We start from the raw sequence: 27,133 nt of genomic DNA, 5'->3' as shown, positions 1-27,133 counted from the left end.
GGACAAGATAAAGCTTAAATAAGCTAGGATCATTGCTCTGTAGACTAAGTATGACCTTTTTTTTTTTAATCACTTCAGGCCTCCACTAAAGTAGTCTTACATCAGATGATGAAAACTGATTGCTTCTTAAAGACTCAAAAATATGAATGCCACAGTGGGATTCAAACAAAGCAGAGCTGCTATCCACTTGATAACCCTGGTATGCTTGGATATAGATTCAAAGGTGAAATGATACAGATGCTGCTGATGATCCTTGGTCAGTGATGCACCAAAAATTAGCAAGGTTGCTACATTACGTGAGCTCCTTAAGTGAAAATGACTGGTTACGGCAAGTTGAGAAGATTTTCCTAGATTAATAAGATTAATATAGTTCTGCACAAATCTGAAAACACACCCGAACTTAACATCACCAGAGTTAAAGATCGGTACTATCAACATAAGAAGCCTGAATGGTAAAGAAATGGTGCTAGCTGAGGAATTAGATAAGAACCAGATCGACATAATAGGGGTGACTAAAACAAAAAAGACAAAAACTGGTGAGATCCTTCTAAGCAATAAATACAAAATGTTATATTCAGGCAGTCGCAATCAAGGAAAAGAAGGAGTAGCCAGTATTCAACACTAAATACGAGGCTAATCATTCTTGAATGGCAGGCAGTCTCAAGTAGAGTAATGTGGGCAAATATCAGAATGGGGAACTGGACAATGAGACTTATTGTGCCTATGATCCCACAGAAGGTTTTACTAAGGTAGAAGTGGAGGAATTTTTTGAGGTTTTAGAGAAAGCAACTGACACAATGAAAAGGAAAAGTTGGTCCTTGTTGAGTTTAAATATTTGAATGAGTTTTTAAATTGTTGAAGTCTTATCTCTGGGAGGTTTTTAGGTGGTTCAACAGTTGTCAGGAAGCTATGTCGGGATCTTAGTCTTTGGGGCACTGGTCTGGCCGAATAGTGGGTGGCGTTCATCATTCATTTGTCTGCTTCTTTCATTAGCTGAGAATGCAGATCTTCTAATTGAAGGGGGTGCAATCCAGCCAAAGTATATAGGTCTTTTAGCGGTGTTGGTTTCAAACTTCCTGTAATTAAGCAGCAGCTTTCATTCAATGCTGGATAAAGTTTTTCAGCATGGCAGCATCTGGACCATACTGGGCAGGCATATTCAGCAGAAGAATAGCAAAGGGCCAAGGCAGAAGATCTCAGTATGCTAGGGTCTGCACCCCATTTGGAGGAGGTAAGCTTTCTTAGTATGTTGTTTCTTGCATTCACTTTTGCTTTTGTTTTTTCTATGTGGGTTTTATATGAGAGGGTGCGATCGAGAGTCACACCAAGGTAGATTGGGTTCCAGGAATGTTCTATATTAGAGCCTTCCCAAGAAATCTGTGGCTTCCTGTTGGCTTCCTTATTGTTAAGGTGGAAAAGGCCAGTCTGAGTTTTCAAGGGATTTGGTTTTAGTTGATTGCTGGTATAGTATGTGGTTAGACTATATAAGGCAAGTGATAGAATAGATTCAATGGACTTGAAATTTTTTGGCTGAGTAGTTATGGCAAGGTCATCAGCATAGATAAAATTTCTAGTTTCTGGAAAGATGGGAAGATCATTGATGTAGGTGTTGAAATGTAATGGATAACACACTTGCCTGGGGGAGGCCATTTTTTTGGTGGTGCCAGCGGCTCTTCCTACCCCCAAGGTCCACGTAAAAGCGTCTGTTTTCCAAGAGTGATTGGATCAGGAGGACAAGGCAATAGTCTTTAGTTATTCTGTATATTTTATTTCTGAGTGTGAGATGGTTTATGGTATCATATGCTGCAGTTAGGTCTACAAAGACTACTCCTGGGGCTAGTTTTTGCTCATAACCATTTTCTATATATTGAGTGAGGTTGAGAATTTGTGATGTGCAGGATTTGCCAGGTCTAAAGCCAGCCTACTCAGCAATAAGATGGGGTTCGATTAGCGGTTGTAGCCTATTCAAAATTAATCTTTCATAGAGTTTAAAGAGGCTTCTGAGTAGTGATATAGGTCTGTAATTTTTTGCTTCAGTTGGAGTTTTCCCTGGTTTCAGAAAGGCCACCACTTTGACATGCCTCCAGATAGTTGATATCCTTAGGGTTCTGAGGCAAGTGTTGTATAGGTTTAATAACCACTCTTTAGTCCTGGTTCCAAAATGTTTAATCTGTTCATTACAGACATCATCAAGGCCTGCAGATTTTCTAGGTTTTAATAGGTTTATGGCAGCGTTGAGTTCAGTGATGGTGAAATCTGAGTAAATCATATTTTGTTCCTCACTTGGGGTTCTAAATATCTTATTTTTTGTGTGTTTTTTAGTGAATTTTCCATTCAGCAGCAGCTGGTGAGCAATTTGATTAGCTGTTACCTGCGGATGCTCATATGGCTTAGTGAAATCCTTCCTAATTCTGTTGATAAAGTTCCATGCCTTTCTTCTACTATGGGTCATATCAAGAACTTCTATTTCTTTTTTCCATGAGGAATGTCTTTCCTCTGCCATCTTGGAGCATAATTTTTCTCCTGCTTGGATAGTCTCTTCTGAGAAGGGGTCGGTGTTGTAAAGTTGTAAGTAATCAGCATACTGGGCTTGTATGTCACTGGAAAGGCCTGGAATGTAGTTTGTGCGGCATCCTCGGGGGATATGTTTGGTGGAGATTTTCCTCAGTATTTTTATGAATTGTGGATACTCTTGAGGGTTTGGAGGGACTTCTTCTATGGAGCGATCAAGATCTTCCATGAAACCCTTCCAATTAGCTTTTTGGAAATTAAATCGTTGTCTGTAAGGGACAGTGTTAGGCATAATTGCTGGGTTGAATTGAAGCATTATAGGTCTATGTTGAGTATGGATTTAAAACCTTTATAACACAGATGTTGGATATTTTTGAGCTAACAAATATGAGGTCAGGGTTATAGCCTTGCTTTAAGGTTATAGTGTTCCTGGTAAGATTTATGCAAGTATACTTGAGAAACAGTTGAGAAGAATTGTGGAAGAAAAGCTTGGTGAAGAACAAGCTGGATTCAGGCCAAACAGAGGCTGTCAGGATCAGATCTTCACTTTACGACAAATAGTCGAGAAATCATAGGAATATAACAAATATCTGTATTTAAGTTTTGTCGATCTGGAAAAGGCATATGATAAGGTGCCAAGAGAGAAGCTATTCAATACACTACAGTTATATGGTGTCAATGGGGCATTATATCAAGCAATACTTAGTCTTTATTTGAGTTGTAAGTCAGCAGTTAGAACTGAAGGAAGTACAGGAAGACGGTTTAATGTTAAATCTGGTGTGAGACAAGGATGTACATTATCCCATCTGTTATTCATTATCTATATGGATCACATTATGAAGGAAAGTGGTATTAAACATGATATCAAAATTGGAGATGTTAATGTCAGCTTTTTGCTTTATGCAGACGATGTTATACTTCTAAATAAATCCGCTACAAGTCTGCAAGATTCCCTGAGTAAATTGAATAACTGATTGAATAATTAATGTAATAGATGTGGTATGAAGGTCAGCAATAAAAAGACAAAGACAATGAAAATAGGCAGAATTGTTGAAAATGTCAACTGCGTTGTGAACGGAGAACCTGTGGAACAACTAAAACATTTCAGCTACTTAGGCACAATTTTTAGTGACGATGGTAAATTAAATATGGAAATAGACAATAGAGTCAAGAAAGCTGGTATGGCAGGAAGTCAATTGAATAAATTCATATGGAATAAGAGAGAAATTAGTTGGAACACTAAATTAGCTGTATACAAGACTGTGTTCAAACCAGTTTTAACTTATGGATCTGAGAGCTGGGTCAGAAGTAAAACACTTGATCAAAGACTGGAGACCACAGACATGAAAGTTCTGAGAAAGATTAATAGAGAGTAAACAGATGGCATCAATAGTAGTATCATATTAAAAATGATGATATTTGGCAAGAACTTACCATTGTTAGCATTCAGGAATGTGTTAGCAGAGCTAATCTCAGGTGGTATGGTCACTTAAACAGAATGGGCGAGGAAAGATTAGCAAAACAAGTGTTCTCTACCAGGTTGGCAGGAAAATGATCCAGAGGAAGACCAAGATATAGGTGGATTGATACGGTACAAAGCGCCTTAGACGATAGAAATATAAGATCTGATAATGTTGGAATCTTGACAAGTAACAGACTGATTTGGAGGAAAATTGTAGATAGGAAGTTAGTAATGATGTAAATTTTTCATATGGTGCTATCATATCCTGTACACCCCCTTGAGGGTACATGGCAGGAATTTGATGATGATGATAGTTCTGCTATAGTGCAGTCATGAGGATGATATGTAATGTGTACTTTGGTTCATATCTCATCTAGAATAGGTGGAAAATTTATTACTTTCATCATTTTTCCTACAGAAATTTCTCTGTCCTGTTGCTGTTGTAAAACAAATATCCAGAATATACATGCAGCAGACAACCTACTTCATGACCTCAGCATAATCCAGATTAATGTAAAACATGGAAGACAATTTTCATCAATATTCCATAATTGAAATTTGCCCATCTAGAATCTCTCTCTTTGATCTATTTTTGCTTAAAATCTTTGCCACATTCTCTCACCATATTCATTTATTGTTAGTTATTCTCCATGTCATTAGCCATTTTAAACTTGTTGGTTTTTACAGTTCCTTGTGTAATAACAAATCATCTTTCATGGTAATTTTAATGTAACAATTCCAGCTAGTTTCTTTCTTTTCCAGCTACTGTGATCCAGCAAGTAGAGGTAACGAGGCACTTGACATAAATCTTGCACAAATTATTATCCTGCCTGATAGTAATAATATCAGACAGTCCTAACCCTTCTTCATATTCTCTTGGTATCTTCATGGCAACAATAATTATACTGTAGTTCTAAGTAGTTCAGAAGACAAACTAGAATTGATTTCTTCTTCCATGGAGAAACCCCTTGCACGGCTGCTCCCTATGCATGTAGTCTGGCATTATAAGAATGCCAAGTGGACTGGTCATCATAATGTCTATGCTTCTTTTTTCATGATTCAGTTATTTTATTTTTCAGTCTTCTCATCTAAACATTTACAGCAAAATGTATCTCTGAAAAAAAAAAAAAAAAAAAAAATAGGTTAAGTATACATTTATTTCCCATTTTTCTTTAAATTCTCATTTTGTGTGGCAAAGCTTCTTAAGATGTGCATTGAGATATGCACTTATTACAATTCACTTTAATTGAAATCTCCATCTTGCTATCAAGCCTGTATTAAAGTACAAAAAAAGTTGAGCAAATTATCATCCAAAACTGATTTTTTTTTTTTAACAGGCCAAGACTAGGAAACATTTATTTCTTTTAAATGTGCAGCCCAGCCATGAAATTATAAACTATTGCATGCAGTGGTGTACTTCAATTTTTGTACCTGCAGCAGTCCAGTTTTGAAGAGGACAGAACTCAACTGTTGATGAGAAATTTATCAAAAGTTGAGTTTTTCACTATTTAGAAACTTTTCAACAAATAAATGGATTCTGTCAACATGGAACACATCACTATGCAGAAATCATTTTCCATTTTATATTTTGTTTTTATATTATGTCTACATCTTTTCTCACTGATTTTATTTAAATATGCATCTTGTAAAGATCATACTCTTTAAAATATATTATCATAACTGATACACAATTTTTGAACCTGTGTTTTGCCATGGTATTCAATGCATTGCAGAAAACCAATCAACTATCTCAAAAAGTTGTTTTCACTCTTGGAATATACTCAAATCTACATGATAAAATTTATTTTCTTAGGATAACCTTGATATCCAATTTTTTCTTGACAAGTGTGTGTGTGTGTGTGTGTGTGTGTGTGTGTGTGTGTGTATATATATATATATATATATATATATATCAAGCATCACTCCTTATCTAAGAAATTAGGTTTTCTTTTTTGGTCCAGGCAATTTCTCTTAACTATTAGGTCTACATAATCGGTTCAACCATTAATTATTCTCACATCTGGAATAGTGCTTCAATAGCTCTAAAAATTCTCAGTTCAGTACAAAAGAGCAGTGTGGACCACTTAATACAGTTAGGAAAGAAATAAAAAAATGTTGGCATTAATTTAAATATAAGACAAGTGTGGATAGTAGTATAGAGGAAATTATGATCAAGGGGAATAAAATAGAGTGGGTTTAAAGTTATGATTTACTGATGTTCTGAATAAGAAATAATGGCTAGTGCTTGGGAAGCTAGGGAGGGAAAAGCTGTATCAAACATTAAAAAAAAAATTATTAAAGAGATGTTAAAAGGTCATGAAAGTTAGCAATCTTAAAGCAGTTGTCTTTTTAGAGATGATATATGAATGTGAAAGTTAGGCCTTTAAAAAAAAAAGACAAGCAGATTGCTTTGTTTGAATTATGAAGATGGAGGGGCCTATTAAGAATTTTGTAAATAGTAAGAATGGCTAATAAGAAGGGTTCAGACATCTTAATGATATTGCTCCTTGGAGGCATTGATTGCTAAAATAGAAGTTAATATATTTTGGACAGGGGGAAGATGAATCATTGGAGAAGACAATTATGTTAGGAAAGATTAAGGGCATGGGGAGAGGAGAAAGGTAATGTAAGAGTTGGATAACATGATTGTCTTGTTTTAATCCTGAAACAAGTTTTACTTAGACTTATGAAGTACTGAGGTGGAGAAGTTAACACAGAGAACTTAACACCTTCTATATATACAAGTAACCTAGTTGTGAAAATACTTCATGCTCAAACTTTGTTTGCTTTATGTGTGGGTCAATTATTAAACAAGAATATATTTTTTGTAGAAATTTTTTTTTGCTCGATTATCAAGCAAAAGCTTGAGATTATAAACATGCAAAGCATAAACAAAGTTTGTACAAGAAGTATCTTCATGACTACTCTACTTATATAGAGGCTGTTGACTTCACATTAGTTGCTTTTGTATCCCTGAATGCAGAGACCACTTCATATGGGATGTGTATATTGCTCTGCATTATGGGAAGTGCACAACCTTGACTGATTTTGACCTTTATTTACATCTCCTTAGTGAGAATTAGACCCATAAAATCAGTGTAGAAATCGCATTTCCCATATGCAAGCAGTAAATTTTGTTTATACTTTAGGTTTTTAAGATTAAAACAAGAATATAATTTCTTGTCTTATAATTAACTTGTACAAAGTTTTTTTGATGGTTATCAACTGTCTGTTATCCAGAGTATTTTAAAAATGGCCAATATATATCATTTTACTAGTATTTTTTTTACAAAAAATAACTTTACATGGATTAATTTAAGTGTCTTTCTTGGTCTAGCTTGCTACCGACACCTTAAAGATTGAAACCAGCCTGAGTAGTGACCCTTCCCATAATGCATAGCAATATACTTCTGAAAGAAGTGTGCTTAGCATTATGGGATACTAAGGCAATTAATGTAAAGTTAACAGCCTCTAGATACAAGGAACCTAGTCATGGGGAGCATCTTCATGACTAGGTTCCTTGCATCTTTGACTAAATACAAGGAAACTAGTCATGAAGATGCTCCCAATGCTTGGGTGTAGGATTAAAACAATAAACTGATATCATTTCTTGTTAATTAAACTTGTCTTATAACCAAATGAAAAAACTTTCTACAACATGAAATTTTGACTACTTAATTAAATAAGCAGCAAGAGACAGCAATAGAGGTCATGTTCAAGGTTAGGTTAGTAAAAGCTGTAAATGACTAGATGGCACAGAACAGAAAAGAGCAGTTAGGCTGATCAGTAATTCATCTCTGTTATCTGTGAAAGAGACTCCAGTCTCTTTCATACTGATATTGTTTTTTTGCTATGTGCATTTTTGCAAATATTTCATTGATCGCCATCTGACAGAATTGGCATAGTATTATCCCCCCCCCCGTTTTTCTTTAAATTTTTCCACAAGTCTTGGAATAAATGTAGAAAGTTCTTTCTTCCTTTCTTTCTCCTGATCTTTATGCCTGCTTATTGTATTAGTGTGCTATAGATTGAACAGTCTCCTTGTGTTGGATTATCATAAGATTATCATTCTTTAACAGTTCATTATCCTCAGAGGGGAAAAAGCACCCTTTATTGTGCAGAACATTACTTAAATTACCCATTCATTCATTAAACACTCATTGCATGCTGCAAGCATGCAATGAGTGTTTGAAGCCCATAGCTTTATACTTAAGTCATACATTTTTCTACAGACTTAGCATAGTTAGGATAAGCCTGTATTTACACATTCAAATTTCCATAGTTGTTTGTAGGCATTAATGTTGAAGTTTTTTGGAAGAAAAACATATAGGAACTGAAGTGGCAATAAGTTTTTAATGAATAAAACCAAACACAAGCCAGCATTTCTCTTACTCAAGCTAGCAATATGTAAACATGTAACACATGTACACACACATTAAAAAGGCCATTGTGTGAAGCAATCTTTTGTTAGTATTTTTTCCAACTTTATGTTGGACAGAAGTTACTTCTGTCCAAAGAGAGAGAGAAGCCCTTTAGCTATGATAAATGAATCTATTTCTATTGCAGTTAAAACAGTTTTTTGTAAGAATTAAAGCTATTTCCAGGTGTAGTCTTTAATAATTATCTCTGAAATAGTTATTTTCTGAGGCTATACTGAGCTAGTTCACTCTCTTATGTTGTATGTATTTTCTGTGCGCTTTATCTGTATTGCCTTTAACATCCATTTGGGAGAGCTAATGTCAGCCTATGTTTATGACTTGCTTACCTTCTGATTAAAGCTTTTTGTATTGACCATCAAACAAGTTCACAAATAAATGGATTGTTAATTTTTCTGCTGCTTTCAATATCTGTGATGTTATCATACTGATAATAGGAAATTGTAAGTAAATGATTTAAATGAGGCCTGCCTGTGCAGCCCTGTGGAAATGGTATTGGCTTTCATTGTGCTAGACCACCAGAAGAAAGCCCATCATGGGATCAGTTGTAGTTACAGACCAGAAGAACTTTGTAGACCTTTTATTCATCCAGCACCCGAGTTAGTTGATCTTTGGTGCTGGAAAATAAGGTTTTAAGCTGTAGTTTGAGAAAATTCCATTTTACAGGAGTAAAATGGAAAATGGTTTGGTTAGCGTTTAGGAACACATGATAGTACTCTGCCATACTCTCCTATGATGCCTGCCTTGAAAATCATTGGTAATGTTGGTATCGTCTATCAGTGAACTAAGGGTGACTGACTGCTCGTCAATCTTTCAAAAGTTAATTAGGGCTAAAAGTTATGCCTACTCCCTTTGAGAATAAAATGCCTTAAGATATATATATATATATATATATATATATATATATATATATATATATATATATATATATCATATGAGATTATAGGTGATTTATTTGAATCATTGTCAAACAGAGGCAAAATTTACTCATTTAATAAAACTTCTGTGTTCTTATATAATTTGCACTTTATATCTTTAATTTAATCCAAATTAAAAAAAAAAGCCATTGATTTTTCTTACTTTGTTTTCAAATTATTAAAAATAATGTTACTTTATATAGCAAATGTTAAACACAATTTGGTTCATCAAATTAAAGAAATTTAGTATCTGGGATTCATATGTAAATCAGCTACATGTAGAGAGAAGTTTGACCAGAGCAAGGATTTGTGGAATTGAGAGAGAAAGGATAAGAGTGAAAGTAGCAGCCAAGAAATAGGAGAAAAGAGTGTGTGAGAAGGCAAGAGAAACTGGAAATGAGAGGAAAACAAGTTATGGGGAAATCAGAGAGAGAGAGAGAGAGAGAGAGTGTGTGTGTGTGTGTGTTTAGGAAAGAGGAAATCACAGCAAGAATGGGTAGAAAGAATGGTTTGGAATATGTGGTCTGGAGTGCATTTGATAATAAATAAAATCTCTTTGCAAGCAGAAGGTTGCATTTAAAAAAAGGAAGGACATGGTGTGTAGAGGTGTTTCTGTGTGTGCCAGCATGATTGAGGCATTAGGGATGGCCTTCTATATAGACTTCAGCTTTGATAATGGAAAATTGTGTCATGTAGCATAAACACAGACTGGAGGAAAGTAATAATGGCTGAGGGCTAATAAGAACGCCGACAATGCCTTGCTTTTTATATTCATTAAGGCTAAGAGCATCAGCAATAGGGATAAGTTTATGGCTTTAGATTGAGGCTATCCAGACATTATTGATAGATCCCTCCAGATGTTGCAACTGTCTAGACTTATCTAGACAGTTGCATGACTGTCTAGATAAGTCTCCTGGTTTCATGAAACTCCTGTAATAATATGAAAACAAAACATATGTTGTAGCCTACAAAAGGAATGGTCTGTGTAATGTATTAAACATGAAACGTACTTAAGGACTAATATTAAAATTGTTTAACATTTAAACCAAGTTTTAAAAAGATGTTTTAGTGCCATTAATCTTGCAGCACTTGCGCTGGATCTGACTCGAGTCCATTGTATGTGGCGCTCAAAGAATGATGTTTTTGTAACAGAAGTAAGTTGCTGTTATTATTTTTTGATAAATTATAAAATCCGCCATTGTATTCGATAGGATCTTTTTTTAATGTTTTCACTGAATAGGCTGACAAATTAGTCACATTGATCCGTTGATATTATTAAATCAATATTTCTTTCTTACTATTAGTACTTAATAATCATATTAAATCATCTCTGCAATTAAAAGCAAAGACATTCTAAATGCGGTTTTATAAGTGCGTTTGAGATATTTTTATTCGTTTTGATGCTCAGTTGAATCAGTGAGTGTTCGTGATGGTGTGAGAGGTATGAACATAATAAACAGAAAGTCGGCATTCTTTGATCTGTTGTAGAAATAGCTAATTTTGTGTGTGTGTGTGGAGGGGGAAAGATCCATGTGAAGTGGATTATCCAAAACAACCTCAAAGCAAGGCTGTTTCTTACCTTGGCTTCATATGAATACAAATAGTATGTCGAATAAGAAATCATCCACTATAATTTTTATTAAACCAAAAGTTGGTGATGAGAGCGGGGTTTTTAAAGCCAACTGGACTAGCAATGAGTTGTATATCGAATGAATCGCATCGCAAAAGAATGATTATTATCCATGGTTGGCGTGTCCAGATATCGCAAAGCAATTTCAAAAGCCGTTTTTTCTCCCCCCCCTTTTTTTTTTCCAGTTTATAATTAGTTCGGTTCGTCTCAAACATTTTGTGCCATTTTGACAAGAAATAGATGGAATCGAAAATTGATAGTCAATCGAAGCTTAATAACAAGTGATAGATGTTAGCCTTGTCGCGGCCAACTAACTTAGCTTCTTATAAAAATGATCTTAATTTGAGTGCTTTTTGTAGAATGCAAAACCTTCCGCTACCTTATGAGCCTAGCTATTTAACCTTCGTTTGAAAAGTCCTTGCAAAGATGCTTTTTCGAAATTCGAACTCCGATTTTTCAAAGCATAGAACATCGTTGCTACCGACTAAGCTTATGGATTCTATAAAAATGTAAGAATATTTTAATTGACTTGAATATGACAGAAGAAAAAAAAATGCTTTCTTTGCAAAGATAAGCTACTGTTTGCTTGAACATTTTTCTTCTCATGTTTATCCAAGACATTCCAGTTCTTTCTAGGCTGGTTATTGGAAAGACCGCTCAGCGCTTGGATGATGGCATAATCCTAAATCATTGTCTGTGGCGTTATTCTTTTAGAGTTCAAGTGTCTGGGAGAGCTACACTGCCTCATGCTGAGTATCCACTTGGAAGCTGCTGACACGAAACCATGAAGTGCTTGGATTTTGTAGCGTCAGCTAATTTTCACTCGATCACTAAAAGTTCTTTTTTTTTTTTAATGTTGCAGATGTTTGAAATGGGTGTGGCTCTATTCTTAAAATAAATACTATATCTCACATTTTTCGCAGCGAAGTCTTATTCACTAAACTTGAACGATCTAAGAAACTGTCAGTGTTGGGAATTTCGGTCGAGTGATTTTGTTTATAATGGTCATGCAGTAGTGATGTGTAATTTGTTACTAGAAAACATGTTTTTGTAATCATCACGAATAAAGAATTTCACTTTTAAATCATTTGAGTTGTACCTTTCATTATCGTTGAAAACAGCCCAGTTGTGAAATATTTCCTTTTGGTGTTGATTAAATATTCCGTAATGTATGCTTTTGGCAGGATTGCTTTACTTGGCAGAATGAAAGAGCAACCTCCTTTCCTCCTTCGAAGTTTCGTGAAGAATACCGATGGATAAATATCGCACCCGTAGAGATGTGTGTCTGCGCGCTCTTGGCATCTCAATTACCAACAAATTACTGTTTTCAGTTACATTTCAGAATTGGCAGCGGCGATGTTAGTAATTGTACCTGCTAATGATTTGTTGCGTTCTTCAGTTATCTGAAGGCATTCCTCCTTAAAGTTTCTGAATCACAGAAATAAAAGTGATTTTAAGTTCTTCCAAATCCGTTAATAACTTCTGATAGTGTTTATTATTATTTTAGATGCATAGCACCTGTTTCTTGTAGCCTATTCTGCTATTGCATTGTGTCGTTTCAAAAGGTTTTGCCAAAATTTAGATGCTCGATATTTTTCATTTTTTAAAATTAATTATTCAGTATTCCGAATATGAATTTCTGCCAGATTTCAGTGAAATCTGCCAAGCAAGAACCTTGGAATAATATCCATGCAATGGACAGGCAAAACAAATCGTAAGCGTGTTATACATTTAAAAACATAATGGACCTACAAAATCATTTATTACGAAGTCCATTTTGTTGCGATTGCCTTGAAACGTTTCTTACACTCTGTTCTTGTTTGAATATACCAAAATTTTTCCTTCTTCCTCCACCCCATTTTAATTAACTTAGACCACCTTTATTAAGGGGAAAAAAACTGAACGAAAGATGATTTTTTGTTTAATTAAATAATTGATCCCGTTTCAGATAATCGATTCATTTATAATGATGATGAATGAAATCTTAAATGTAATTGTTTCTGATTTCTCTGTTTGCATGTTCCAGAGTTGCCCTTGTCAAGGGAAAAATGGAGGACTTCAAAAAACCAAAGCATGAGCGTGTGTGAAGGAGGGAAAGTCTTGAAAAGATTACTTTTTCCTAGCACTTTCCTGGGGGGGGGAAGAAATGGCTGATAATTTATTAATGTTAAATGCTTATCCTTTCTGTTGTTCACTGAGGATATTAGTATTTTAGATTTTAGAATAAGACTTCAGATGATGGCGGTGACAAAGTCGCAATCCGAAGCGACGGGGGGGGGGGGGGGGAATGGGTGAAGGCAGGTTATGCACAGGCGCACGAGGGTCTGGCTGAGGGTTCCGAAAAGTTAGGGCCAATTTAAGGATCCCAAACAATGAGGGAGGGGTGCCGGAGCATTCTAACGCTTCGGGAAAAGTGTAAGTATGGCCTGGGTGAAGGGATCGATATATAATTGTAAACATTACAATTATATATAACTGATTCTCAATGACATACAGTGTGCCCGTTAAGTTATAAGACAATTATTACATCAAAACAAAGACCTATATTTGGAATTGTCAGTTACACAGATTCAAATTAATCTCCCTCCAACTCTACACAACGCTTATATTTGTCGTACTGGTGATCGAAGGTTCCCGTTCAGGACTTCAACACCGCGTTGGATGCCCACAATGTCGCTGAAGCGCTTCCCTTTCAAGGCTTCATCTTTGGGAAGAGGAAAAAGTCTGCTGGAGCGAAATCTGGCGAATTGGGGAGTGGAGGGAGGGTTCAGTCACACAGATAGACTTCGAAGCCAAAAGCTACTTCACAGGCAGTGCGCAGGCGCGTTGTCGTGCAACAGAAACCAATTGTTGTGGTGGAACAGTTCTTTCCTGACATGTCGCATGTTGGAAAGCAATCAGGTTGCAACCTGACTTTTTTCTGCAGGGAAGAAGATTTTCCAGATCAAACCGAAAACATCAACTTTCATCACCGGACAATTCTTTGCAACACATCACGATCTTGATCAACTGCGTGAATGAAATTGAGAACATGCAACCCGGTGCTCTTTCCCTGTTCGTATGTCAACGTGTGCCACACAAATCTCGTAAATCTTTCTGAGATTAATCTGGCCGTTTCCTTACCGACACCAAACTGTTCAGCGAGAAGCCTAGTGGTTATTCGCCTGTCACGAGCAACAATTTCCCTAGCTTTCACCACATTTTCATTTGTCCGTGCAGAAACTGACCGTCCACAACATGGTTCATCCTTCAGGGACTCCATCCCCTCTTTAAACGTTGAAAACCAGCGCAGCACATGCGCACGGCTTAGTCATCGCCGGAATTTTTTTTTTTTTTTTTATCTTGGTACCCCTATGTATCAGTTTTTCCTAATTGACAGTAAAATTTTATCAAGCTGTTTGCTCCATGACGCAACTTTTGACACTCCACTCACACCCTTACTTAAACGGTTGCCACACGAAAACTGCTCACCTGACTCGAAAGTTGCACTTACAATTACAATACTCTAGCGGTCAAAACTATAAGCATGTCTGTTAAACCCTTTGAATAAATCTCATTACTTAACGGGCACACTGTGTATATTGTGGCATGTACCGGTGTTTCGAGACAATACAAAACACTTTACAAGTGACACTAAATAAACTTTTCTCGTACATAAGCCAAAATAGACTTAAATTACATAGTTGCGATAACGAGTAACTTCAATATATAAGAATGCGATTTTTCAACACCGTTTTTTTTTATCGTTATCCCAGATCATGTCTTTACTTGTTTGAGTTCTTTCCGAGTAATACTATGAACTTAAAGACTTTTTAAGGAAAAAACACGCAAAAAAAAACTACCTCTCTATTCTAGTTATTCACAAAAAAAAAAAAAAAATCCGTTCTTGAACTGCAGTTCATAGGACGATAGTTTAATATTTGATTTTTATCTCCTCTTTGAAATGTGCTGAATAAAGGCTTGTTTGTGTGCGGTAGGTTAGATATCAGCTAAATATGATTTTTTGTACAAACTATGTCACAAAACACCGTATGTGCTCAAAAACATTTTGAGCGCATACGGTGGCGAGAAGATACCTCTGGATCAGATTTGCTGGTATCCAACTTATTAAAGATTTTTGTGATGTTTCTGGCCAGATTTGCTGTGATTCGTGGAGCTCATTTTGAAGATTTCCCGGCTTATTCATTTAGTAATATTTTCCAATAAACATTTTAATGTTTGATGGTGGTATAAAGATGTATACCTTTTTTTTTTTTTTTTAATAATGCGTGATTTTGAATGGAAAATTAAAAGTACTCTTAAACACACGCACGCACGCACAAAAAAAATATAATTAAATAAATAAAATAAAAACTGAATCCCAACAGTTGAGGTATACTTTGTTATGTGCCATCCAGTCATTTCCAACTCTTGGTGATCTTGTGAACAAAGACACTCCATCCCATTCGGCCTTTTTTTTTTTGCCCTTTCTTTCAGCAATTTAAGTTCAAGTTAGTAAGCTCTTTTATGTTGTCCGTCCAACTCTTTCGCGGTCTTCCTCTTCTTCCCTCAATCTCCAACATAACTGTCATTCCAATGATTCATCTGCTCGCATAATATGTTCAAAGTATACATTTACTTTTGTTTAGCGATCATTGCCTCCAAAGAGCATTTTATCTTTACACTATAAAACTTTATTTGGTCATTCTTGCAGTCCATGGAATTCTTAAGTCTCCTCCACTCCCATAATTCAAATGGATCAATTCGCTTTCTGTCTTTCTTAATAATCCAGCTTTCGTATACATACATCAGCACTGGAAATAACATTTGCTTTTGACAATTCTAACTTTCGTGGCCTTACTTTTATGACTTTTTTCTGGTTTAGCATAGCCTTTTTTTTTTTCTTTCATGACTATTCTTTTAATTTATCTTCCCATTTTATCATCATTTCTGATTCTGGACCCCAGTGAATCATAGCTTTCAACGATCTCTCTCTCGTGAATTCATCTAAATTGCCAGATGCCATTACTTTATTTTGCTGATGTTCAAATTCAGCTCAGCTTTGTTACTCTCCCTCTCCAATAGAATCAACCGCTCCAGATCTTCCTTCTTGTTATGACGGTTGTATTATCTGCATATCTTAAATTATTTATTTTTCTGCCACCAGTCTTAATTCCAGCTGGATCTTTTGTCTAAGTTAGCCATTCTCATGATATATTCACTATAAATATTAAAAAGATAAAGCAACAGTATACAATCTTGCCGCTCCCGTTTTCCATTTGAACACTGTTTCTCCAAAGAATGTTTTGACTTGAAGCTTCTTGATTGTCATACAGCTCTCTTATCAAGAGAATTTGGATGTTCAGGTGTTCCCATTGATCTCATTAAAATCCGAAGCTTTCTTATAATCAATAAAACAGATGAATATTTCCTTCTGAAATTCTCTTGTTCTTTCCATTGATCCATCTCATGTTTGTTATCTGGTCTTTAGTTTCTCTACCTCACTCCTAAAGCTTGCCTGTTCTTGTGGCATATGGCTCCAGCCTTTGTTGAATCACTTTCAGCAGAGATTATTCTTTAATTTTCACAATCCGTGATTTTTTTAATTGGGATGAATACTGTTTTCCAATCTCCAGATGAGTATATTTTCTTCCATTATAAATTTCATTCAATATATTCACTACTTCATCCCCTGCTATTCTCATTAATTTCACGACACTCCATCAACTCCAGGAGCTTTTCATTTTGGCAGCTGTTCCATTGCTGATATCGCTTCACTTTTCATTATCATAGGTTCCTCAACAAATTCTCTCTTTTCAAATTCTTTTTCGATATTATTATCTTTCTTATAAATCCTGTACATACTCTTTCCATCTTTTTTTCCTTTTCCTTGCATCAAGAATTTTTGCAAATTACTTTTTACAACTGCTAATTTAGGGATAAACTTCCATGTAACTTCATTTATTTTTCTAAATAGATCTCTTGTTCTACCAGTAACATTGCTTTCTTCAATTTCCTTGCACCTTTTGTTTAGGTGTCTTTCCTAGCCTGTCTCTAGAAATCTGCATTCATTTGTATAACCTTTTTTTTTTTTCTCTCAGAAGTTTCATTTTTTTCTTCCTTCTTCCTCTTCTATTTGAATAGCTTCTTCTGACAGCCAATTGCAATCTTTCCTTTGTGTTGCTTTACTTAGTCTTCTTTACTTCTAATTCTCTTCCTGTCCTCAATTTCTTTCCGACTTCTACTTTAAATGCTTCATTTATATGATTTAAATCAAATCTGATACTTTTACTTTTGTTTCTTCTAACATGTACTGGATATGCTTTTATCCTGATTAGGATTACTCTGTCGGACACTAGGTTGTAACCCAAAATGTATTTTGTGTATTTTCTTCTAACTAAGAATGCTACTCCATTTCTTCGAAGGTTTTCATGTCCAGAGTATGAAATCATCGTTATAAAAGTGACCTATTCCTATCCATCTCAGTTTACCGATTCCTAAAATCTTAACTAGAGTTCTCATTTCTTTCCTTACCAGTTCCAGTTTTCCTTGATACATGCAGGATGCAGGACATATATGGCGCAGAGGGTGAAGCTTTTCATATTTTCCCTGTTGTCTGTTTCGGGAGCAGTGATGGGAGAGATTTGCGAGCTATTTTAGCTCGCCGAGTGGGCAGAAGTGGTTATTCGTCGTTGAGTGTTAGGATGGCTTTCGGTCTTTTATGTTTCCAGTGGTCATTACCGTCATAGTTTCCGGCTTACTGTATTAGTTGGTTTGGATGCGTAGATGTCTTCATAAAGAATTTTTCTTCTAGGGAGCGTAGTAGTGGAGAGATGTAGGGGATATTTATGTCCCGGTGGATCTGGGCGTTCCTGATGAACCACGGGGCATCCAGTATCATTCGCAGGCACTTGTTCTGTAGTCTTTGTAGCTTGAGGATGTTTGTCTTGGAGTTATGGCTCCAGGCTGGGGAGGTGTATATAACTGTGGGACGGATCACTGTCTTGTACAGTAAAATTTTGTTTTTGAGCTTAGTTTGCTGTGTCTGTTGATCAAGGGGTATAGCTGGGCGATAACTTTTGAAGCTTTGGTGCATGTGCTCTTGATGTGGCTGTTGAAGCATAATCGCTTATCGAGAATTATTCCGAGGTATTTTGCTTCAGTTTTCCAGGGAATTTTAGAGTTGAACAGGGTGATGTCTCCTTTGGGGGGAATGCTCGTCTTCTTGTGAAGAGTATCGTTTTGCTTTACTGGGGGTTTAATTGTAGTCGCCAGTCTTTAAACCATTTTTCTAGATTCAGGATGGTGTCTTGTAGTTTTTTGGTAACGAGATGTGGTTGGCGAGATCTGGCTAGAATAGCCGTGTCATCTGCATAAAGGGAGATGGTGGATGTGAGAGGATTTTGAGGGATGTCTGCCATATAGATGTTGAACAGGATCGGGGCTAGCAGTGATCCTTGAGGAACTCCAGCGAGGATTTTCCGTTGGGTTGAGACTGTTTCATTGATTTTGATTTGCATCCTCCTGTTGGAGAGGTATGATTTGATCAGGTGTATCATGTTTAGTGGAAGGTTAGCGATGATAATTTTGTAGAGGAGGCCTTTGTGCCGGATCTTATCGAAGGCCTTTGAGATGTCTAGGAAGACGGCTCCAGTGTGTTGATTTCAATTAAATCCTGTGGTGATATATTCTACCAGTCTATGGATCTATTGGGTGGTGCTGTGATTTTGACGGAAGCCAAATTGTTCTTGTGGAATGATATTTAGTTGGTTGACATGATCTTGGAGTCTGATGAGGATGATTTTCTCAGCTATTTTCCCTAAGTTGGATAGCAGGCTAATGGGACGGTAATTTTCAGGTAGGTGTGGGTCTCTGCCTGGTTTGTGAATTGGGATGATGTCAGCTATTTTCCATGACTGGGGGAAGTGCTGCCATTTGAGGATGGAGTTTATGATGTTTGCCAGATGTGCTGTGGCCTTGCGTGGTAGTGCCTTGATGACTTGGTTAGTGATGCCGTTAGGACTTGGGGCTTTTTTGATCTTGAGATGGTTGATGATGCCGATTATTTCGGTAGGTGAGGTAGGCATTATAGGGCTTGGATTGATCCTTGATACATGTTTCTTACATTTTACGTTTCTATTTTATGTAAGTCAGTAAAGCGGAGGTGTCTTCTCAGATTAACTATCAGAAGTTGAACTTCCAGAAGGCTTTGACCCAGCTTTATCATTCTTGTTAACATCATTTGAAATTCCTCTCTGCTCTTCCCCAGTAGCCATTTCGATGCCTTCCGACCTAAGTGCCCCATCTTCTAGCACCTTATCACAATAACGTAAGCCTCTGCTCATAAGATTTCCTTGGCAAAATATATATACAGGTAACCCTCGCATAACGCGGTACTTATACAACGCGGTCTACAAATTGTGGTATCCCTTGTTCAACGCGGTTTCGATATAACGCGGTCTACAATTTCTAATAACCCTTTATCTTTTTTATTTTTTTTTCATATTTTTCACCGGGGGACTTAAAAATCAAATTTTATCTTTGTTAAATTTGTGTCTGCCCGTATGGCGCAAGTAGTTATGAGTATCGAATTTAGTTTTATTGTATCACTGAATAAGGTACTGTACAGAGGGCTTTTGCAGTCTGTTATTCTCAACAAATAGTGCAATTAGAGACAGATGGAATAAAAACGGCGCTAACTAATAAATCACATGTCCCCTCTCACAGAAACTGTATAGACTTAAGCAAAACCATATGTTGCACCGAAATCTAACTAAAAACTATTGTCCAATTTTTCAATTATGAAATAAGTGTTTTTTTATTGCATTTGAAATTCTCGATGTCATTATGACAGATCACAAAGGCTAACTTAAAATAAAAGCCTACCAAGAATTGAAACATGCCATATAATGAATGTGTGAGTTCGCCTGCCACCGCAAACGCAAACAAGAAGCCATAAAATTCATCCAAGGGTTGAAACGTTTGTGTGAGTTGAGCTAGTCAGTAATGAGAAGTTCCATCGGAACGATAAATGATACCCTGTTGTGAATGTGTTAAAACTAATAGTGAATGTTGTTATGACAGTTTCAGATGTTATGGAATTCGATTGACGAGAATTAGCATTTCAACTCAACACTTGTCGGTTGCTTTTGTCTTTGGATCGCACGATCTTTAGTTAATACCGCACCAAAACGTCTTTATAGCTGCTGTCTTGTGTAAAACAAAATTCAGCTTGTACGTATTGTAACAATTAAAAAAAAAAAAAAAAACTTGAATAATTTATAAGCGTATAAAAGGATATCACCTGTAAATCGTTTGACGTGCCAGCAAAATTCTCAGACGTGCCACCTCTGGCACGAGTGCCATAGCCGCCATCTAGGGTTTACTGTATAAAGTGTTTATTGTTGAAAATTGTATTCGTTTTCTGCCAGGAAAGCGCATTTAAAATCATAGGTGTGTTATTCTCAAGCAGAGCAGTTTATTTTCTGGTAAGTTACATATGTAATGCTTTTTTTTAATGTAAAAGTTGATTTTTATTGTAATGGCCACTAAAAACTGCAACGAAAGGGGAAAACCAACATTTAAGAGGAAATTCATTTCTCTCGAAGAAAAAAATCTTGGATCGGTTGAAAATTGGAGAAAAACCATGAGTTGTTGCAAGGACTCTGCATTTAAATGAATCAACAATTCGAACAATCAAACAAAATGAACATAAAATCCGAGAAAGTGTTATTGCTGGGTCAACGGTAAGTGCAAAGCGCGTTGCTCGTGTTCGCCATATTCTAATAGAAAAAATAGAGAAATCTCTAATGATTTGGATAGAAGATTGCACTCAAAAGAAAATTCATTTGGATGGACACCTTATTAAGCAAAAAAGCTCTCCAAGTTTATAAACATTTAAAAGAACTTGATCAAGATTCTTCAGAAGAAATCTCTCAGCATGGATTTTTTGCCTACTAGGGTTGGTTCGAAAACTTTAAAAAGCGGTTTTCTTTGTATAATCTTAAAATTCAGGAAGCATCAGCAGATGTTGAAGCTGCCCGGAAATACCCAGCAGAACTTTTAAAAATCATTAAAGAAGTTGGTTACAGTGCAGACCAGGTGTTCAATGCGGATGAATCTGGGTTATATTGGGGGGAAAATGCCAAAACGCACCTATATTTTGAAAAATGAAAGATCAACTCCTGGATTCAAAGTTTCCAAAGATAGAATTACTCTACTGTTTTGTAGTAATGCATCAGGTGATTACATGACAAAACCAATGTTTATTAACTGATCTGCAAATCCTCGTGCGATGAAAGGGCTCGACAAGCCCATCCTACCTGTTTATTGGTGGGCCAACAAAAAGTCATGGGTTACAGCTAGCATGTTTGAAAATTGGTTTTTCAAGTGTTTTGTACCCGATGTAGAAAGTTACACAAAGAAAATGAATATGGACTTCAAAATTCTACTAATTTTAGATAACGCACCAGGCCACCCAACAAATTTAAGCCATCCGAATATTAAAATAACTTTTTTGCCGCCTAATACTACTTCACTTATTCAACCATTCGACCAAGGAATAATATCAACATTTAAGTCATATTATATTCGGCGAACATTTCAATTAATTTTGGAAAAAATGGAATCTAATCCAAACATGACACTGCCTCAAGCGTGGAAAGAGTTTTTAATATTGAAAATTGTGTAAAAATTAATTCTCTGTCCATTAAGGAATTACAACTCTCTACGCTGAATGCTTGCTGGAAAAAAATATGTCCTGAAGCCTTAATGAAACAAAATTTCGTATCTCCAGTGGATGCCGAGCTACGTCGTATAATAAACGTCGCACACATTTTTGGTGGAGAGGGCTTTGCGATATGGTTGAAAACGAAATTAGTGAATTAATTGATGGAGAAACAGATTTAAATGAGGAGGAACTGGTACATTTAATAGATGGCGTCGAACCAAATGGCCGGGAAAGTTCTGCCGATTCTGATTGTGATGAATCCGTTAAAGAATTCAGTTTAAAGAAATTAGGCAGAAGGATTGGACTTGGCAAGAAAGTTAGGAAGTTATTTTACGGATAATGATCCCTCAATGGAGCGCTCGAGAAAATTCACGAGACAATTGGATATTTGTTTAGCGCCATATTATGAACTTAATAAAAAAAATTGCAACATAGTGGAAAGCAAAGTCTTATTACTGACTTCATGATGACTAAACCTGCAGAAGTATGCAATGAGAATTATACAAATGATGTCCAAGAGATTTCAAGTGGTGACGACCTCCAGCCACTTAAAGAACATCTACGAAATGTTATTTCTGAAGACAGTGATGACGATTAAAATATCTGCTCTTTATTTTACTGTGTCTAAAACATTTATGCATTATGTGCAATGAAATTTATGTACAATTTGTAATTTTTAGAATTTTATACTACGTATTTGTCATAGTTTGTTTTCTTAACTTACATGAATTACCTGAATTAAATAAAAATATTGTTCTTGTTAGATATGTCATTGTTGTTTATATAATTTAAAAAAAAAACCATTTCGGAACCTAACCCTTCTTAGGATTAAATAATCCAGTTCCCCTGATACAAAAACCAAACCTGTTTGCTTTCTGTATCTCCAATAAGCATGTGTGGTCTCACACACGGCAACAAAAATCGTTTACCACCTAAAGACTTTCCAGAAACCTTCATGAGATTCGAACCTCAGTCTGTTTGGAGAAAGAGAGAGAGCAGTAACACTTTCCGTTCCGCCAGGCAGACCGGATGGACAAAACAATCTCTTCGTAGTACACTATGGTTCCCTCCACTCAAAAAAAAAAAAAAAAAAAAAATTAAACCCCTGAGCTGTGTTTCCAAATATAAGAAATATTTTAAAGTGGATTTGTGGAGGTAGTTGTTTAAGCAGAGCGGTGCCGCGAGATGTGCAATCGGATATAAAAAGGTATATTATAAAAAAAAAAATTAAAGTCTGTGGCTAATCTGGTGTAAGCTACTGCAGGTTCGAATCGCATATAAAACATGGATATGTGTAAAAGCTAGCTCCATGCGAGTAAGGACTTGTATTTTTAGTCAAAAGTTGGTTTCAGAAAGGCGTTGAGTAGAAGAATTTCGGTAACTTTAGTGCTAATAGGAATTGGTGTGTGTGTGGGGGGGGGGGGTGAATTGCAGAAAATAGTTCTTTCACTCGAGAACAGATATATAACATCCTGGTTTGATGTCTTGGGAAATAGACTTCAAATATGAGGTGAACAAAAATTTGCTTACCTATATTTTAAATTTAAGTTAACTGTATTTACTCGATATTTTATGGTGTCCCTTTTGAAGTAATTCCTTTGCATCTTACAGCTAACCCAGCTTATTACAAAAGCCATTTTAATAACCGAACTTCTGGCGCTTCACATTTTCTTCCTCATTTTTTGACCACTTGTCGGATTTTTATGACAATTCGCATTAAAGATCTTTCGTTTAGAAATTTATCAACTAAATTCCATTTTTGGTCAAATTGAACAATTTCAGTTACTACTTGACAGATCTTCAATCATTTGAAACACCTTTCTATTTGCAGGACTCTAGTAAAGAACTTAATGTGCACTACTTAATCACACAAATACTTTGTTTAAATTGCAGCTGCCTGGTAAAGATTTTCATGTGGGTAACGTTGGTTGTCCACGTTACTTTCTTCACACTACTCAGAAATAGGGTGGTAAAAGGGCATTGTTGTGATGCATAGGATCCCTATACAAAGAATTGTCAGTGCAGGGGAATCAGAATTGAATCCAATGCGACTTTGGCTTTGTAATATTGAAAATTCTACGTGTCAGATTAGTAGACCAAGAAACGTGAAACAGCCCTGCACGATAACCCAATCTTGACCAGTTCTTCATGGTAGCCTTCTGCATCAGTGATACACGCGAGCGTGTGTGTGTATCACTGATGTGTGTATCTGTGCTTGTCTTCAAATAGTATCTTTGTCGCAGCAAATTCTTCCATTACATGGAACTAATGGGTGGAATTCTAGACTTGCGAGCAACAGTATGTATGATGCTTCCTTCTGAACATTGTTGACCGCACACTAGTCTTGTTCTCATGATAAAGCCGTGGCAGAATGGCCATACAGTTTTGTGTCACATGTGGTTTCGGCTGATAAGCTCTGGCTGTTTATAAGTGTTACCAGTTTTGGATTCTTTATGTCAGTCATTACTTTGTCTTTTCCCGTGATGCAGTGTTTGGAGCGGTTGATTTGGGTATAGTGCTCCTGTACAAGGACACCCGCTATTCATGAATTTTGAAAAACTGGTAAATCTGTTACTTTCATCCCTTAAATAGTCTGCCTTCTAATTGTCTGATCCTTTGTTGTCGTCAGGTTATACATACATCCTTATGTATGGCGTCTGTATTTCGCTCTGTGATGAAGTGTCTCAATACTTGTTAAAAAATAGTAAATTTTAATGGGAATCTAGTGATAGTCATTAGGGCTCTTTTCGGCCCCTTTTATAAGACACTGTTGGTCTTATCAAATAGAAAATCATTTTATATATAAAGTAGTATATCTTTTATGCGTTGAAAAACGCATAAAAGATATACTACTTGTATAGAAATAAAGAAACTATACATACTAGACTACTTACGCATACACACACACACACCGAAGAAACAAAACATTATGATCACCTATCTAATATGATGTTAGTCCTCCACGTGCCGCGAAAACAGCTCTTATCCGGCGAGGCATCGACGCTTCAAGATTTCTAAAGGTTTCTTATGGTATCTGGTACCAACAAGTAACCAGCAAATCCTTTAACTCTTGTAAGTTACGTGGTTGAGCTGCCGATGTGCTGTTCCAACACAAACCATAGATGCTCGATTAGATTGATGTCTGGGGAATTTGGAGGTCAGGGCAATATCTGGAAGTATTCCTCATGTTCCTCGAACCATTTTCGCACAGTCCGGGCAGTGTGGCATGGTGCATTATCTTACTGAAAGAAGGCACAACCAGAGGGGAATACCTTGCCATGAGCGGATATACCTGGTCTGCAATGATATTTAGGTAGGTGGTAGATGCCATAGTTTTCTGCACATGAATGATCAAACCCAGGGTTTACCAGCAGAACATTGTCCAAAATAATACACTACCTCCACTGGCTTGTTTTTCGTTCCACTGTGCATCCTGGTGCCAACACTTCCCCAGGTAAGCGACGCACACGTATCCGGCCGTCCACATGGTGCAACAGGAAACGAAATTCATTGGACCAGACGACCTTCTTCCACTCATGCAAAGCCCAGTTTAGATGCTTGCATGCCTATTTGAGGCTCTTTCGACAGTGAATCGAGGTTAGAACTCGGAACAGCCTGCGACTATGAAGTCCCATTTTCAGTAGGGTTCGATGTACACATTAGACTCGTCGCCAACATTCAAATTACCACCAGTTGCGCCATAGTGATCCTTCCGTTGGCTCGTACCATCTAGGATAGCCTTCGCTCACCTCGAGCATCAGTGAACCGTGCGCAACCCACACCTTGCAGGCGGTTCTTGGTTTTTGCCTCGGATCACTTTTTGAAAGTACTCACCATGGCTGACTGTACGCACTCCACAAACCCTACGTCTCGAAAGTGCTCTGACGAAGTCGTCTGGCCATCACAATTTGGCCTTTGTTAAACTCGCTTAAGTCCGCTGCCTTTCTCATCTGAAGAACAAGAATAACACTGATTAACAGAACACAGTATCAGGTGCTATTTATACAGTTTCATAATCTGCATTTCCCTCTACTCGCTTCAATTTGCATGAAGACTCGCTGGTCATAATGTTTTGACTCTTCGGTGTATATTCCCCCAGCTAGCGCCTTCAACAAGAAATGCCAAATAGTAAACTAGTTTTTGTATAGAAATAAGCTATATTTACTATAACGCAGATATAGATATGTTCGGAATGTGCGCGTAAATTTTGACTGTAAAATAATTAAATAAGGTTCTAAGCTTTGGGAATTTATTACATATTTCATGATAAAATTGGGTCAACATGAAATTTAATCAAACATATTATTGGATTTATTGAGTGATGTTTTCTCACCTACTATTGGTTATTTAAAACGGATTTTTTTTCTACTAAGACTGGAGAATATACTTAATTATCAGACAATACTGAAGCTGGTCAAACGACCAAGGGAAAGGTATAACTAGTCCAGAGCAATCGTTTTCAGTCTTGAAATAATTACAATACACTTGTCGCATGGTCTTTATGACTGTCAATATACTGTACTTCATTGAAGTACAAATTAATTGCAACAAGTTTTTAGTATTTATTTACTCTAATTTATTACAATTTCTTGTAACTTTCAGCGTAATATTTATCCAAGATCATAATAAAATAGCAGTCCCGTTGTTACGAGTTATATCCTGCCTTCTGCTTGATTTGTCGGAAGGAGGCTGTTCTTGCACATTATTTTGCTAGTTTCTTTGCTTTCACATGGTGAACAAAACACAAGAAAAAGAAGTGGAATTGTGGTGGATACCGGTTACTTTCTGTCTGAAGTTTGTTCATAAAACTGGAGCACACATTTCTACTATGTCAGAATTGATGACGAGATAGAAGGCAAATAGTACATTCGGTACTAAAAGAAAAGAATATGCCGGTAATAGATTTTTCACACTTCAGTTAGATGCAGTATTCCGCAAAATTTTGTTGCAAGCTGTCATCGAAATTCTACAGTTACTTGTAGAAGCACTCAATTGCTTGTTTATCAAGAGTTTGGAGACATCATGTACTCGGTTAAGAAATCTGTGGTGATTCGGATTCAGCTCCAAAGGCGTTAGCACGGGCTGGCGAAAACATTGGTGTAAAGTAATTTTTAGTGATGAACCCAGATTGTAATGAAAATATATCCTGATTTGCCATATGGCTAATGAAGCAGCGAAACTGGATTTGCAGTTTTTCAGTATTTAAATTCCCATAAGCAGTAGGAAGAATCTACATTGACGGAATCTGTTGATGCAAAAAAAAAAAAAAAAAAAAATTATATAGCGTATTATTATTTTTATTATTATTTAGCCTATTTTTGTTTAGGAAGTATCCCCTTTTTATGTCATTTACTTTTTACTCAATTTTTAGGGCATTACCAATGTTTTAAAGACATATATGAAGAATATATAAGAAGAATAATTCGGACATACCTTTGTAGGATATTGATGGTTGTCTTCTTATTCAGC

At 36.3% G+C, this 27,133-nt stretch overlaps 1 protein-coding gene across 2 annotated transcripts in view; it reads left to right on the top strand.

Annotated features, from left to right (window-relative positions):
• Positions 1-27,133, top strand: part of LOC150109345 (transmembrane protein 47) — a 249,502-nt gene that overhangs the window by 78,515 nt on the left and 143,854 nt on the right. Inside the window, exon 3 of one of the 2 annotated variants that reach the window (XM_090412759.1) lies at positions 10,413-10,480. The exons of the other annotated variant lie outside the window; for it this stretch is intronic. Coding sequence (XP_090268885.1) covers positions 10,445-10,480 — 36 coding nt within the window. The 5' untranslated portion in view covers positions 10,413-10,444. The remainder of the gene's footprint in view (positions 1-10,412; positions 10,481-27,133) is intronic. 2 annotated transcript variants of the gene reach the window in all.

The sequence above is a fragment of the Typopeltis vanoorti genome, chromosome 2 (assembly GCF_054136105.1).
Source record: "Typopeltis vanoorti isolate ZY-2024b chromosome 2, IOZ_Tvanoo_1.0, whole genome shotgun sequence".
NCBI lineage: Eukaryota > Metazoa > Arthropoda > Arachnida > Uropygi > Thelyphonidae > Typopeltis > Typopeltis vanoorti.
This window is presented reverse-complemented; position numbering and strand designations above follow the sequence as displayed.